This window comes from Saccharomycopsis crataegensis (genome assembly GCF_037102585.1).
Source record: "Saccharomycopsis crataegensis DNA, jcf7180000000073, whole genome shotgun sequence".
Lineage (NCBI taxonomy): Eukaryota > Fungi > Ascomycota > Saccharomycetes > Ascoideales > Saccharomycopsidaceae > Saccharomycopsis > Saccharomycopsis crataegensis.
In genome coordinates, this window is record NW_027043820.1 from 1,959,811 (window position 1) to 1,975,826 (window position 16,016).

At 37.8% G+C, this 16,016-nt stretch overlaps 7 protein-coding genes across 7 annotated transcripts; 1 reads left to right on the forward strand and 6 right to left on the reverse strand. All coding sequences in view use genetic code 12, as the record gives it.

The window, feature by feature from the left end:
• Positions 1-448: 448 nt before the first annotated feature.
• On the reverse strand, positions 449-4,780 carry DASC09_016020 (uncharacterized protein; the record flags this gene model as incomplete). The annotated part of the gene is made up of 2 exons (XM_064995205.1): positions 449-4,636; positions 4,706-4,780. 2 exons carry the CDS (start codon positions 4,778-4,780, stop codon positions 449-451), a joined length of 4,263 nt encoding a protein of 1,420 aa, XP_064851277.1.
• Positions 4,781-5,176: 396 nt separating this feature from the next.
• On the forward strand, positions 5,177-6,958 carry MTG2 (putative GTPase MTG2; the record flags this gene model as incomplete). Its single annotated transcript, XM_064995206.1, has 1 exon — positions 5,177-6,958. One exon carries the CDS (start codon positions 5,177-5,179, stop codon positions 6,956-6,958), a length of 1,782 nt encoding a protein of 593 aa, XP_064851278.1.
• A 964-nt stretch (positions 6,959-7,922) lies between these two features.
• DASC09_016040 (basic helix-loop-helix domain-containing protein) lies at positions 7,923-9,188 on the reverse strand (the record flags this gene model as incomplete). Its single annotated transcript, XM_064995207.1, has 1 exon — positions 7,923-9,188. One exon carries the CDS (start codon positions 9,186-9,188, stop codon positions 7,923-7,925), a length of 1,266 nt encoding a protein of 421 aa, XP_064851279.1.
• Positions 9,189-9,713: 525 nt separating this feature from the next.
• Positions 9,714-10,580, reverse strand: DASC09_016050 (uncharacterized protein; the record flags this gene model as incomplete). The annotated part of the gene is made up of 1 exon (XM_064995208.1): positions 9,714-10,580. The coding sequence occupies one exon, from the start codon at positions 10,578-10,580 to the stop codon at positions 9,714-9,716; it is 867 nt and encodes a 288-aa protein (XP_064851280.1).
• Positions 10,581-10,843: 263 nt separating this feature from the next.
• Positions 10,844-11,920, reverse strand: NUR1 (Nur1p; the record flags this gene model as incomplete). The annotated part of the gene is made up of 1 exon (XM_064995209.1): positions 10,844-11,920. One exon carries the CDS (start codon positions 11,918-11,920, stop codon positions 10,844-10,846), a length of 1,077 nt encoding a protein of 358 aa, XP_064851281.1.
• Positions 11,921-12,822: 902 nt separating this feature from the next.
• Positions 12,823-13,809, reverse strand: IPK1 (inositol pentakisphosphate 2-kinase; the record flags this gene model as incomplete). The annotated part of the gene is made up of 1 exon (XM_064995210.1): positions 12,823-13,809. The coding sequence occupies one exon, from the start codon at positions 13,807-13,809 to the stop codon at positions 12,823-12,825; it is 987 nt and encodes a 328-aa protein (XP_064851282.1).
• A 977-nt stretch (positions 13,810-14,786) lies between these two features.
• On the reverse strand, positions 14,787-15,782 carry HTD2 (hydroxyacyl-thioester dehydratase HTD2; the record flags this gene model as incomplete). Its single annotated transcript, XM_064995211.1, has 1 exon — positions 14,787-15,782. One exon carries the CDS (start codon positions 15,780-15,782, stop codon positions 14,787-14,789), a length of 996 nt encoding a protein of 331 aa, XP_064851283.1.
• Positions 15,783-16,016: the final 234 nt, after the last annotated feature.

Below are 16,016 nucleotides of genomic sequence, written 5' to 3' on the forward strand. Positions count from 1 at the left end.
TTAATTATTCATCCATGCAAATAGTACAGTAGGAATTATGTAAGTACTTTCCCAAATATCCTCAAGCTAACATACTGCATAGAATGGCAGCGAGGAAACATGTTATAACATAGCAAGAAGAATATAGAAGGCCAGCCACCTACACAAAACACAGCGATATAGCATAACGATATATTCTCAAACAGCCAGTCCAGGTTATCAACCCTGCAATAATCAGCAACATCCTGTGCACGTACAGTTACATGTGCAGATATCTGCGTGACACCGGAGCGCTGCGACAATAGGGGGTGATGACACCCGGTAACCGTTGCTTCTAGAAGGACTTCTTTAGCGTCTGTGGAAACAACCAGTAGTGACTTGAACATGATAAAAGAGCTCTAGTAAATAAATATATATATATATCTATTGTCGAAAGAAGGGGGAAAAAAAATAGCAGGCGCACCATACGCTAGCACGGTGCTGGTGGATGTTGACAAAACCCTGGGTTTCCAGGCATCATATTCAGTGCCATCGGAAACCGACCTTGTCCATTACCCACGACGTGCAGTGGTTCTCCAAATGGGCCTTGTCCACAATTAGCTGGGCCAAAGAATGGCGACGGCGGTAGTGGTGGTTGATGGGACTGAGTCATAGGAACAAACAGGTTAGCGCTGGGTAAAAAACAATCGAGATCAATGTTGTAAAAACTGAAGTCGGCATCGCTGTCTGATCCCATCATATTTTGGAAATTATCTGCCAATTGGTTCTCTGTTGATCGGTAAGATGGCGTTTCTTGGTTTTGAGTATTATTGGAAGTCGAGCCAATATTAACATCACCTTTGCTGTTCTGTGCATTCCTATTGACAACATCAAATATGGGCTCTCCAAAGAATTCTTCCATCAATTTCAAGAAATCGTTAGCCGCTCCCATATCCAAACTATTAGTCATCATAAAATCAAACATCGGCGGCACTACATGCTCTCCATTCATCCCACTAATACCGTTCCCTGGGAAGTTACCGTGCAGTAAGTTCTCGGAACCAACATCGTGGGGTTCATGTTCCGCCATTTGTATATTTGTGGAATCAGGTGAATTTTTTTGTGATGGTGACATCTGTGGGTGAGATGTATCAATTGAAGAATAAGAATTGTTTATAATTGGGTCAGTTTGTGACAAAATCGTGGCCGTGGTAGTACCGGAGGAAGAAGAGGACGAAGCAGATGCTGATGAAGAAAGTGGTTGTGAATTCAACAGTTCAGATCGTGACTGCAATGATCTATTCCTTTCATCAAGTTTATTGTGCTTCTCAAAAGCATTTTTCAACACTGGTACCACAAAGTTACTTGAATCATTCTCCAGTGTTCCTGCTGCGGATTCTTTACTTTGAGAAAAAGCATTGACGAGTAGGCCAGGCGGAATACTGTCAGGATATTTCTCTTCATCGAATTTCAAACGAGCCCCCACAAATGTCTTCAATTCCATAAGATCGCTTAGCGACAAATTGATGAAATTGTTGGTTTGATCAAAATTTTCGCTTTTGGTGTCAAACCACTTAATAATGTTATATGGAGTCCTAAAACATGTCAAATAATATTGATAAACCAACATCGCTTTGAATGTGTGACTGTAAAATTTTGCAATTTTTTCCATCAACAATTTCACAAATTTATAATAGAAACCATAAAGATCTCTATACATTTGTTGAAAGATGTCTCGTTTTTGACAATACTCTTCGATGCTAATTGTCACCAGTAAGAATGGCGAGGTCTGCATCTTCTTGATGATAGAATCAATGATTGATGAGCAGTGGGCAAAACGAAGTAGCAATGTTTCAACTATCAAAATTGCTCTGTAGCACATTGTATCAATAATTGGTAAAATGATGAAGTTAAAATTCTTGAAACCGTAGCATCGACCAAGGAGTTCATTTTCTTCAACCTTGGAAAAATCCTTCAAAATCAACAATTTATCTTCATTGTTTCGTAAAAACTCTTTCGATAATGTGATAATACTAAACGAAGTTGTAAACGATCTTTTCAAAAAATAAAGACAATTATTGACTCCATGTATTGAATCTTTTATTTGGTCATAATGCAAAAATAGAATTGAACTCAAAATGCCACTGCAAAGTTTTAAATTGTAAAAAATCGGCATTGTTTGCAAGAAACTAACCATTTTATAGTAGTTTTCACCCACAGTAACACGCATGCGTTCTTTATCGTTTTCAAAAATCTTACCTCTGTTGTAATCAAGGAAATTTTCCTCCTTAAGTTCATCAGTCATTAAAAGTTGATCAATTTGTGAGATCATTTCGACAACTTTTGTCAATTGTACAGGAGTTTTCAAATTGTTCACCATATTTGAAACTTTCATGAAAATCTTGTTGACATTGCATTCCAATTTCATGTTTCTCAACGTCAATGCTTCCACTTTTTGGAAACAAATTTCTGATTCTTCATGATTGACTCCTTTCACATAAGCAGGAATCATTCTAATCTTTGGGAAAGACAGCTTAAAAATCTTGGCCCCACTGGTACCTGTGGTTGGAAACTTGGTATTGTATTGCTCTTCGCTAGTAATATCCAATGGTTTTCCGTGATAAATGGAACTTCTGTACTCCAAAATCATCAAATAATGCCATAATTTCCGATGATAATAGATATCTTCTTCAGTGTCCTTGAAATGATTGGAGGCCCGTACATGAACCGTCAACGACTGAAAGCTTTTCAAAATCTCCTCATTCTTTGGATCCCTATTCAATCCAATATGTCTGGCCTGGTTGATAATACTGGACAACATCAAATGATTTTGAATGAGACCAAACCCAACTCTGCCCTCTTCTCGAAGTTCGGCGTAATGGTAAAGTAAAATTGTGGCAACAATGGAAACCACGCTGGCCTTTTTTGAGACTTTAAGGTAATTTAAGCACATCGAAGCGAGCTCAACAAGTTGCACTGGAATGGGATCATTCTTTTCTGCTAAGCTTCTTGTACCAACCAATTCTTCTTCGATATCACACCTCACTATAATTTCATTAATATTGGATTTAATTGCCAAAAATGCAAATCTCATACAAATTAGAAAGACCGCAAGGCGCCCATAGTCCAATTTGTTTCTAATTTTTATTTCTTTGATCTTTTCACTTTCGTCCACAGAAGACGGAAGTTCATCATAAACCTCTTCCAATTTCAAACCTACCAATATACAAGACACTTCGTCAGCCATTTTTCGTAAATCAAATATTGGAATGAACGGATAAACGTATAGTGCATACATTTTCCACAAATATCTCATAATTTGAATTCTTGGTAGCGTCCTAATTATTGTGTCCATCAATACGTTATGGCTATTGGTAAATAACCTATCGGTTGGACAAAACTGGTTGTTGAAAATTGGATTGAAAATCACAGTCTTATTGACAACATTTCTACTGGAAGCGAGGAAGTCCCATGCTGCGGTATCACAACGAACTTGAAGTCTCTTATCCTTAGGATAACCATTTGTTTTCAAAAGATTGGCGATTAATGTTGCAAATTCGTTCTTTTTGGCGACTTTCAGCATTACGTTTTTGAATTGCTGTCTTTGTTCAGCCGTCATTTGTTGTATTGGTGAAAGTTGATATCCATATGCGTTCACCTTTTCCACGTCTTCCTCTTTTAATTCATTCCTACCATCTTGCTGATTATGCCAGTTTTTTTTCTTCAAATTCGCGGCACGATTATTGCACATTGATGAAATCAAATACTTTATGGTGGTGTAATCATACATAAACTTCACATAGAAATTCCCGAGGAATCTATCCCGAAATACCATTGCATAATGCGCCAAGACTTTCAGGTCCATAACTGAATGACGTTTAAAGTTACGAGGATAGTAATTATTGGCAATATCAGCATATTCGGTGTCACTAATCACTGGGGATTGGCCAGTCATGAACTGAAATTGAGCCATCGGACTTGAGTATGCAGTTGGTAGAGCTGATGGTCTTGGAACCTGACTTCCATATTTCTCATCATTTACTGGATTTATTCGATTCTTTTGCTTTTCAAGAGCCAATTCATTCTCCAATTGACGAACCCGAAGTTGTAAAAAAGAAAGTTGATTTTGAAGTTGCTGCTCACTTTGTGACGCTAGTGTATCAGAGGCGCGCTTTTTGCCGCTGTTAGTTTCACTGCTAGTAATGTTGCCAACTTCTTCTGGACTTCCACCTAATGATGACAGACTTTCATTTGGCGGCTTAATTTGCGTCAATAGTTGAGACCGCGGTAGTATTCCCTTACCTTGGGAGGTTGATAGAATATTGAACGAACCACCAATTACCGATTGTTCATTATTTGGTAGTGGGATTCGAGGGGAAATTACAGGCTCGTAATTTCCATCAGCATTAGTAGCAATATTATTACTTGGACTATAGGTAGCAGATTTATTGGTTGACGTTGTATTTTTAGCTTTTTTGTATCTTTGTGACGACTCAAATGGTTTAGTAACGGTCACCCCGGAAACCTGGTGTACAATATTATTATTATTTGCGAACGTCACAACTTTCTGATCATCTTTGCCTACCGTAGAGCACACCCATTGGGGCACATAGTAGAAGCAGTTATGCAGAATATTACCTTTGATACAGCTAGAGCACACTGGACGATTTTTGTCACACTTTGTTATCAGTTAATACAAAGAAACAAAATCCCGTCAATAATCAGATCTTTGGATATCAGTACATACCTTAGTCTTTCTAGCCCGACACACAGAGCAAGAAGTGGGGAGTCTCTGTCGTTTCTTCACTTGTCTCTCCAGCATCGCTATGTAATTTGCAGACCCAAGAGCTGCTGGTGATGAGCAGGGTCGGTTAGCGCTATTTCCGTGATTTTGAATTAATTTTTTTTTGATGCAGTGCACCAACAAAACGGGATCCAATAGGTCACAAAAAAAAAGCACTGAGTGAACAGAGACAGCTAATGATAACAGTAGTTACAATGGTAGAGATTATTTATTCATGGTTACAGGAATCCTTTTTCTTGAGATAATCTTAGAGTATATATATATCGAAAACAAAAGTATGCTTTGACTGATACTGCACGTGAACCCCCGCAGAACATCGCATCAACCCTCAAAATTTTCAGTAGAAAAAATTCCTGGGAAGCGTTGATTTTTGACATAACCCTACACGGCAATTCCGAAAAGATATCGTTGGGGATGTTGAGATCGTTGTCTTATAGAAGGTTAGTACTCCTGCCCATCCTACGAAGTGGCTTTAACCACCGCTGCTTTTCCAATAATTTCTCAAAGTCTCAACACGACCAATCAATTCCATCTGCCCCAGACTGGTCGCCTACCGCCACGGAGAATGATCTTTGGTTAGACCAGCTAGATAGAACCCATGTGGAACTTGATGTATATTCTAAAGACCAGCGGTTTGATGGTATAGAGGACCACAGCGCTGATGATCAGCTATACTCTCCTGAATTTTTAAAGCGTGAGAACGTTTCTCCTGAATGGTTCAACATATTATCGACTGGTAAAATGGAGTACAAAGCGCTAGGAAAAGATCGTGATAAGTACATTGATATTGAAGTTCCTCTTGAGCAATTCAGGTCACTTAGGACCTCGTCTTATTCAGGCTCGAAAAAAAGGCCCAAGTCTACCAGCAGTAACCAAAACTTTTCTGATTTGCGAATCATCAATGTAAAATCAGGGAAAGGTGGTGATGGCGGAGTTTCATTTTTCAGAGATGCTGGTAGGGCTATTGGCCCACCAGATGGGGGAGATGGGGGAGACGGGGGTTCAGTTTTTGTTCAGGCAATTGAAGGCACCAACTCTCTACACAAACTTCGAGTGAAATATACTGCAGAAGATGGGAAAAATGGTGCCGGTCGGCAATTGGATGGTGTTAGAGGGGAAGACGTGATCATTACCGTTCCCGTGGGGACAACGATCAAGTGGATTCCATCAACAAATATTTTGAAAGAGGCAGAAGAAGGTCCCCGAGTAGAAGTTCTGGAAGATGGTGAAGAAAAAATCATTGAGCAAATTACAAGTGTGAATCTCAAAGCCGTTGGGCCTAACCCGGAAAACCTTGAATACATACAATTATTTAGAAATGAGAATGACCCGATAGTTGATAGTAATTGGCTCTTCAAAGAAAAAGACAGAGATTATCATTATGAGAAGGATTGGTTCAAGAAACTTGATAAAAAAGTTAAAAAGTACGACTTGAGCTGTCTCAAGGAAGAAATCTGTAATGATGTTATTCCATTCAATGGGATTGATCTTAGTGAGCCTACGAAAAGACCAATTTTGTTATTGAAAGGTGGTAAAGGAGGACTTGGAAATATCCATTTTTTGACCCAAGAAATTAGAAACCCCAGATTTAGTAAAAAAGGAAGAAACCTCTTGGATTGCAATTTCCTCTTTGAGTTGAAGTTGTTGGCGGATTTTGGATTGATTGGGTTGCCAAATAGTGGGAAGTCTACATTGCTTAATTCGATCTCTAATGCCAAATCCAAGATTGGAAATTGGGAATTTACAACGTTGCAACCGACCATTGGTACTATCATGCCCAAGGATGTCAAGGAAAACCAGCTTTATCTTGAAAATTTCACGGTGGCCGATATTCCAGGGATTATCAAAGGAGCGGCATCTTGTGCGGAGAAACCTAAGGGAATGGGGGTGGAGTTCTTGAGACATATAGAACGGTCCAAGATTTTAATGTTTATTATCAGTTTGGAGAATGATCCGATCCATGATTTTGAAACTCTTACCAGAGAATTGAGATATGGGAAAGATCGAATCAATCACAAGAAGATTTTGATTGTTGCCACCAAAGGTGATTTAGTGAAAGATAGCAAGAAATTCAGAGACTTTTCTATCCATATTAGGGAAACATTCCACAAGGACTGTCCAATCATTCCTGTATGTGCGATAAAGAAACATAATGTCGATAAATTGATACACATCATGAACGATTTTGTCCAGTGAGAAGAGTGAAAGATGAAAAGTATTTTGCGAATCGGAAGAGAATAGTAAAGATGAAAGGGGGGAGGTGTATACAGTTATTCATCTTTTTGTATATAAATAGTATCTCTTGAATACTGATTGAGATTATTGCTGGTAGGACTATTACTGGTAATAACACCACTGCTGCTATTATGATTTTGCATGTTTAATGATATAGTACATGATGTATGATATTATTTTATTTTTTTTTATTAATTTTAAAAATTTTAGTTGTTCCAATTTAGTGAATCCTGTAAAAAAAAAAATCGAGAAATCACACACTCCCTCCCTCCTTTGGATATGGTGATAACCGAAGAAGTAATTGAATACCGGCGGTGTTGCACTTTCCGGCCGGCGCACTATAGAGGAAAATAAGCGCTATTGCAGGGATTCTGGTCGGATGTACAGCACATATGAGACCTATTGCTATAGAGAAAGAATATGTAATCAATTTCCGGTTGTTTGAAGGCGCGAGTAGGATGAGCCCATCCTCTCACAATTAACTAATCTCTGTGTCTCACGGGAGGAAATTTGAAAGCGTTCAATAGAAAAAACTATGCTATTTCGCAAATAACACTCAGAGATTTACGGGAACGCTGCCAAAAAACCATTTTTTTTTAAAAAAAAAAGTTGCAAAAAGAGGAAAAAACAAAACGAAAACAACAAATCTAACCGTAAACTAAAAGGTAAATCAAAAGAGTCATGACACATCTAGGAAATATCTTGGTTTCCTACCACTATACAAAAAAAAACACTCTGTTGAAAGAGCAAGCAAATAAAATTAAACCCATTAAAATAGTGGCAACGTTCTAAGACAATAAAATGGGGGCTAAACTCTATAGCGAGACCCGGCCGGAGATAATACACAATAATCCACATGTGTTATTTTCAATGATTTGTGGAAAAAAAAATTAATAATTTCATTACCAAGAATAGAAGTTGTAAATCAGCTCATTCTGTATCTAGAGAGACTATTTGCATGATCCACTTCTGCGTTTCTATGATTCCTATCACTTTTTGAAGGCCTCTGTGAAGGATTTGCATAATAATTTACCGGATTGATCTGGTGATTTGGGGACCTTTGTATATCCGATTGATGTTGCGAAGAGAATGATGTTACTACCGAATATTCTGATTGTTGGTTATAGTGTAAATATGACAGCTGATTCCATATCGTGTTGGCATTAGATCCAACACGATGACCAGCCAATACTTGCAATGGAGGAAGCGTAATTTTCTTTTTTGTGGGCTGTAACTGATAATTATTGGGATGTTGGTATGAGGAAATACCGTTACTAACGATCCGATTGGGCGAATTACTTGATGTGCTCAATGAAGACGAGTATCGATGCTGATGAGAATAAACCGGAGCGGAATCTGGTTGATCAGTGGAAACATAGTTTTTACTGTAGTGCCTCGACGACTGTGATGAAACATTGGACGACGAAGAAGATGAGGATGATGATGATGGCGTTGATGATGATGATGATGATGATGAATGAGGAATATGCCTATATTCAGGCTTTATCGATGAACAATCAATAATATTATTGTTCTTGGAATAGCTAATACCACCACCGACATTGTTTTTCACAGTCTTATCATTACTTTTGTATAATAGAGAATTACTTGATGAGGATACAGGCCTTGTTCGAGTATCAGATCTAATTTTTGATTTCTGACTGTCCACTAAACCACTTGTTGCTACTTTATTAAGGGCTCGCTTATAATCATTCAACCTATTTTGTAATTCCTTATCTTGTTTTGATGAAGTTTTGGTGTCTTCATAATGGCTGATTTTCGTTTGCAACCCTTCGATTTCTTTCTCTAAATCCTTAATATACTGGGCACTGGATTTCAATATGGTGGCTCTAGAAGTTCTTTTCGATACCGGATCAGAATTGTCTTTCGTCTTACGTCTATTTTGTTTCTGGAGCTGATTCAACTTGGGGACCATTTTCTGGAGTCTCACTATACCATTGCTGATTTCGTCTCTTTTCTCTTTTTCCTTTTGCAATCTTTTCATCTTCATCTCAGGAGTTTCAAATTTCCCCCCGCCAAACTTCTGATAATTTTCCAAGCATTGTTCGTCACCAGCATTCTGATCAATAATATGTCCTGGGTTATTCTCTCCTTTCCATTCATTATCCTCCTCCTCGTCCTCTTCCTCCTCTTTCTGATAATGTATGAGGTCATTGATGGAGACACGCATCCCGAGACAAAACAATAATCAAAGTGTAGTGACGATAAGGATGATAAGGACGGGGGTGGCTAGAATTGAGAGTGGTGAAGCTGGATAAACGGTGGATTTCGCTTATCCATAAACAATCAAAAGAGAAGTTACAACAGCGGAAAAAAAAAAGAAGAGAAGGAAAAAAAAAAGGGTGGGACCGAGTTACCGCATTTTATATCATTTGACATAAAAAAGAAAAAAATAGTTTGATTACACTCACACGCACCACTTCTGCGGAATACACATCTACGAGAGCCAAAACTGTCATTAATTAACCCCAACCAGCTACTGCAGATGATTACGGGCACCGGTTGGTCGGAGCGGTCCGCACAATGTCCTGCTACCGGTCACTGACTAAGCATCTGACTAAACGGGTCGTATATCTTCCTTACACACGTGCACACATAACATTCATAGATAACCTTCATTGATATAGATAGATATCTTTATTTAATAATATTCATAAAAAACCCTAATGCCTACCAAAAAAAAAGGCATCAACATCTAACTAGATGGCTTGCTAGTCGACCCAGCCGCACTTTGCTTCAAATCAGCCAATCTTCTGGCTTCTTGGTGGATTTGCTTGCTGTCACTAGCAATGCCAGTATAGAATGTATGGAGCTTAGCACCAGCATCAGTTTGGCTAGCCTTTTCAAAATAACTGGACAAGTCGCTTCTTCCTTTTGCAAGCTTTTTGTCAAAACCGTACTTTGCATTGGCTTCACTGGCTTTTTCTTGCACGTGGTACTTGGAATCCAAGTTGGATAAGAACCCCTTGAACTTGGTGGAAATACCATGCTTCTTGTCCAATTCAATGGCCTTGTCCACTGCTTGGTCACTCAAGACATATCCATGAGACAAGTATTCGGCAATAATTGCGCTCTTTGGTTTATGCTCTTGTTCGATATCTTGAATCTTAGAATCATTTGAGGCTGGTTGCGACTTGGCAGTGGCGTCGGCAGCGGCGGCAGCAGTGGTCTTTTGATTGGCAGCAACCCCAGCCTCGGTGTATGGAACTTTGGCGGCAGCAGCAATTGTACTTGATTCAGGAGTAACACCAGTCATTGTAACTTTCCCCCAGGTGTCGTGTGCCCCAGCAGGTGCAGGAGGATTCGATGGAGCAACAGTAGTGGCTGCTGTGGAGGCTTCTTCGATGATCTTGATTGGTTTACCATCTAATTCGGCGCCATTGAGTAAAACAGCACTTGATACAGCTTCTGGGGCCGCAAATTTGATCTGATAAGTGGTGAATTCGCCTTCGGTTGCCTTAGCAATGACCGAATCAACTTTCCCGCTGAACTCAAAGAACTCCTTAACTTTATCAACAGGCACGGTTGATGGGACGTTTGACGCTGTAATTGTGTTAGACATTTTGTATGATGATGATTGTGGTGAAATTGATATTTTCTCTTTTTTTTTTTTGTTTGTTTGCTTTAAGAAATTAAACCTCTGGAATAATGTTGGAGATCAATGGAGGTTTTATACCCATATTTTAATTGCTGAGCAAACACATATGAAACCGGGTGTGATGCAATGCCCCGCAGGGTGTCGCACCCCAGGACGGTTGAATACACAAACTGTCGCCAAACCACTGTCAGATTATACATATATTTATAGGTTGCTTTTATATAGTACTAAATCTCTACATTGCGATATTTTTTTACGGATCTGTTTGCTGCAACAGCCATATGCTGTTTTTTAACATTATCTCGTAACACTCTACCGTCAATTTCCGCCAAATTATATTGCTCTTTGAACCCAAATGTTTGGAACTGGTGACTTTTCAATCTTGACGGGAACACTTGCACCGAGCCTCCATGCCCGTAGTCTTGGAAATATGGCCCTTTGGTGGCATCGACAGCAACGTCAACAACTCGTTTTGATAACCTTGGCTTTATGAACTTTTGATCATATTCATTCAATGCTTCAGATAAGATGATCTGACGATCCTTAAGTAATATCAAAAATTTATGGAACACCAAGTAATTCAAAATTGTAGTGATCAACATTGGCTGGATTAATTTCATCACCAGATTCATAAATTGGCCTGACACAAACGTGTTACTGTAAAATGTAAAAATATGAATTGGTGAAAGCCCACAAAAAATCATCAATTGAAACTTTGATGGTTCCCAAACGTTCAATTTCCAAACGAATTCCTCCTTTTCTTTTTCACCTTCTAGCTTATCATTTCCTAAGACCCATTTGGCAAAGCTCCTCAATAAACTGTCATTTTCTTGGATTGCTTCATAATTCAAATGCTCTTTGAACGCACTGGGCGTATTTGGACAATAATCATCCCCCCGGATCAACAAACTGTAAGTCTTGAAGCTTTTCCAAAATAAAATATAACAATTTACCACGCTGATAATCATAAGAATGAGGTCAAACGTACCAAATAACCACGCCAAATAGGAAACTCTGTACAGATGGTGACGGATATCATAAGTGTTTCCCAACATATTAGAGCCGCCACTACTAATAGAATTCACTTTACTGGCATCAAATAGATCACTCTCCAAATACAGCTCCTCTGAAAAGTTTAGTTTATTAATATAACTATGATTCATGGGATATGTGAAGGTTATATGACACAAAATGTTTATGAGGAGTCCCAATGGAACGGTATAATTTTCTCCATACCAATCCCAATCTATCACACTAAGAGATTCATTCACAGAGAGATAGAGATCAAATGGATATGAAATCATCTTTGAAACAAGGCTCTGTTTTCTCACAATAGTCATGATGGTTTACTAGATGATCACAATAAAAAAAAGATCTTTGTACTTGAGCATCATTTAATGTTTGTTTATTTAGTAAAAAAAAAAATGTATATATATATATATACCAAAACAGTGGATGTAATAACCATAACGCCATTTCAACAACTTGCTGGACATTTGCAAGTTGGAGATCATTGATAGAAAGAAAAAGACCAACCCTTTGTATTATGGGATAACTTAAATATTGCATACTTTAAAAATATATGTAATACTTCAATTTGAAAAATTCTGGTCACTAGAATCTCTCACTAGAATTTACCGAAGTTGCATCAATATCAGTTTTAGGGAAAATAGATTTCAATGGAAAATTAATATCCCTTTCATTTTTCTTTTTTTTAAAAAAAAAAAAATCAAAAAACCATTCATCTTTTCTCCCTATCCTTTTATAATCTACTACTGTAATTTGACTAAGGATTACCGACTTTCGAAGATAATGTATCTTTGAAATCTCCGCACACCTGGCAAAATGGTAGACTGGGTAGGCATATTTGAAATTTTCATCCTCTCGTTTTTAATAGAGAGTTATCTAATCAATGTTCGACAGATTTACAAGGACGCTATTCTTTAGCTGGTCTAACTTATTTTTGGAAGTAAAGGTACTACACCGACAATCCAGAAAACTTCCGATTTGACAATTGAACGGCATTTTATTGATGCATTACCGTAGATGACCCAATCTAATTTTGTTCTTGCGGGTTTTGTTATGTAGATATATCGGATGAAGATCACGAAAGATCGTCGGGTTATGATACACAACAGAGAATGATGTCTCACCCTATTCTACAAATTGAAAAAACGAGTTCTATAATACACACTAAAATTATAATCTATAATACACATCCGGGTCCCCAGGATAAATCCAATTCATCGAATTCTTTGCTGTCCAACAACTCACACTCAGTGTCTTTCCAATACTTCCATTTCTTCGCAGACTTATTGTCAATATCGACGACTTTGATTAACAATCTATTCTGGCCCAATATGAACTCATTGCCTCTCACATGTTTCAGATTCAGGGATTTGTCATCAAGTTCTATAAACTTAAAGAAAATCGTCACATCACGAAGTGCCATTCCTAACAACAAATCATCAGTCACGTCCTTTTCACTTTCTAGAGTTTTGATGAGTTTCCGGTTGTCATTTTGATTTTGAAACACTGATAATAGTTGGAGAATATTCTGATCCTCCGAGGCAGACACAAAATACTGGAATAAAATTTTCTCGTATAGGGAAGTGTCAATTTTTGCTTGCAAACTTCGAAAAATATCCCTCACCGTCCCCAAAACCACTGACTTGTCCTTACTCAATAATCGTGAAGAGCAGAAATTTCGCAGACTGGATTTTTCATAATGTTTTTCATTGGCACAATTCCGACAATACAAGGTGGTGATAGTTGGATCGAGCCACTTTGGTTTGAGCTCTAACGTCACACTGTCGTTTGATATATGAAGCTTGGCAAACTTGCCGGTGCTAAACGTCTGAATAACTCCGGACAAGCAATTGTCCATCAAAATTCCATACTTTTCCTGGGTTTCAATATCACAATTTCGATTCTCTGTTTTCAATAGGTTGCTGATGCCGTTGCTGAATGTCGGAGAAAGCTCTAACAATTCCATTGGCACTACAAAGTCTTTGAGAATCACGGCGATTATCAGATTGATATATCGATAAATGTCGATGGTCGACTGGTAATCAGAAGGTTTGTATTGCCGTAGCCGTAAAAGTTTACGTGAATCAGATTTGTTTTGGAGTAATACGTTCGCGTTTCCTTTGGCAAAATAACGCCATTCCAGAGCATCCAACTGCCCAACCATCAAAATATTTGCTCCTGGTAATGTGTTTCTCTAACCCTTTGGAAATAGTTGATAGGTAGGATTGATTTTAAGGATCTGTCATCCTTGGGGCGGGTAAACAAAAAAATTTTAAAAATAATTAAGCGAGAACTGACAGGGCAGCGAACCTCCGACAGGGACGAACTATTAAAATCATCATGAATTATAGCTGTAATTTATAGTCATACAGTAGTAAAAAAAAATCTATGAAAATCTATAGTTCATATAAGATATATGAAGATGAATATACTGAGATTTTGAATCCTTTCTTTAACAAATAGAATAGGATTATGTGTTTAGACGCAGTAATAGGCAATGATAAGTTAGAAAGATAACAAAATGTAAAACATAAAGGAGACAACATCATGTAGTTGAATACAATGAAAATAATATTATTTTCTGGAAATTAGACTCTCTAGGGGATTCAAATTTAGCGACATGGAAATACTGGTGGAGAAATGGTGAGGCAATTTATTATGAGGTTTGAAGCCCTGATGTAATTAAAAAAAAATCTCTTTGCTCAATCTGCAGCTCGAAGCTCCCATATCGGGCATTGTGACCGAGTGGTTAAGGTGAAAGACTTGAAATGTGTGGTCTTTTGACTGTACTGGTGATCTTTTGGGCTCTGCCCGCGCAGGTTCGAACCCTGCCAATGTCGATTGTTGGTTCCGAATGGGACTTCCTTTTTCATTCTCATCGGAGATTAATTTTTTTATTTTCAATAATATATATAGGTTTGTCCTTTTTATCTTATTAGCAATGATTGAATAAATAATTTCGTATAGAAACTTCTTTGCAAAGATAATTGCACAATTTTGCTACCGCGAAGATTATTACACTTTCTCATAAGTGAGATGAGAGTATTTCTTTAATATATACAATGATCTTTTAAATCTATTACCATTACATGCAATTGATACATCATCTGCACAGAAAAAAAAAATAACACCTTATTGACTCTATTCTACTACAACTTTACCATCACAACACAATACTCCATTATCGTTCTCGACCCATACGTTAAACTGATTATCATCCACCTGATTACATTTGAAAGTCAACGAATCAGTAACAAACAATGGGAACTTATTCTTATAGCTAAACTTGAGCACCCGAGATCCTGGGCTGATATGGGAAAACCATTGCAATAGAAGAGTAACAGTTAGAGGTCCTTGGACCAAAATTGACGGATATTTCTCGACCTGCGTGCTGTAATTGATATCGTAATGTATTTTGTGGGCGTTGAACGTTAGGGCTGAGTACCTGAATAGAAACGATTCGGTCAACTTTAGGGTCATCTGATGTTCTGCTGTACCATATTTTTTCGATTCTGAAGTAACGGTTGCAGTATTCTTTAGTTTATCAAGATCGAACAAATCATTTGTGTAAATCAACGTTCTTGATTCCCTCATACTCATATCCGTGGAATTGAAAAATTTCCGATCAATGTTCACAAATACACTATTTCCGGCTGGTTTGATCTTATCCACCAGCTCGATACACGTTGCCACTTGGTTGAATCTTAAAGGATTCTCATTATTGAATACAAGATGCCCTCCGACCCACATTCTTCTTTTGAACAACTCTTCAGACCCCTCAGTTTTCTTTGGATCCACAGGAGCTTGATGGTTGTCGTATCCATCAACCCCAAGAATCAGCTCATCATTCAGGGGGTTGAAATATACAAACAGATATCCCAATGGGATGATTTCGTTTGGCATCATTTGACACAATTCTTCATTATTCCCATCCTGTGATAGAGTATGTTTCCTAAATACTGATTTATCTTCCAATTGCGGCGCCAAAGAGTTGAGGGTCTTGTATAGATAGTGCGCATGCGTCGCCGACAAATCATCTTCAATGATCCATTTCTTATTTTTAACATTTATTTGGAAGTTAGACACCAAAGATGTGTGGCCTCTTATTTGATGGTGTGTTGACCTGCAACCAACCATCGCAAAGTTGAACAGGAGGCGATTTCTCAATGGAGAAACCAAATAACAATAACGTCTTGTCATAAATAGAGCCTCTCAAGATAGCAGATACTTACTAGGTATTATATAACCTGTTATATATATATATATATATGTATATATGTATATATAAAGAATTGGAATCACTAAATTTAACCAATGGTACAAAAAAAAATAAATTACAGGAAAAGTGAAAAGTAAAAAAAAAAAAAAGCG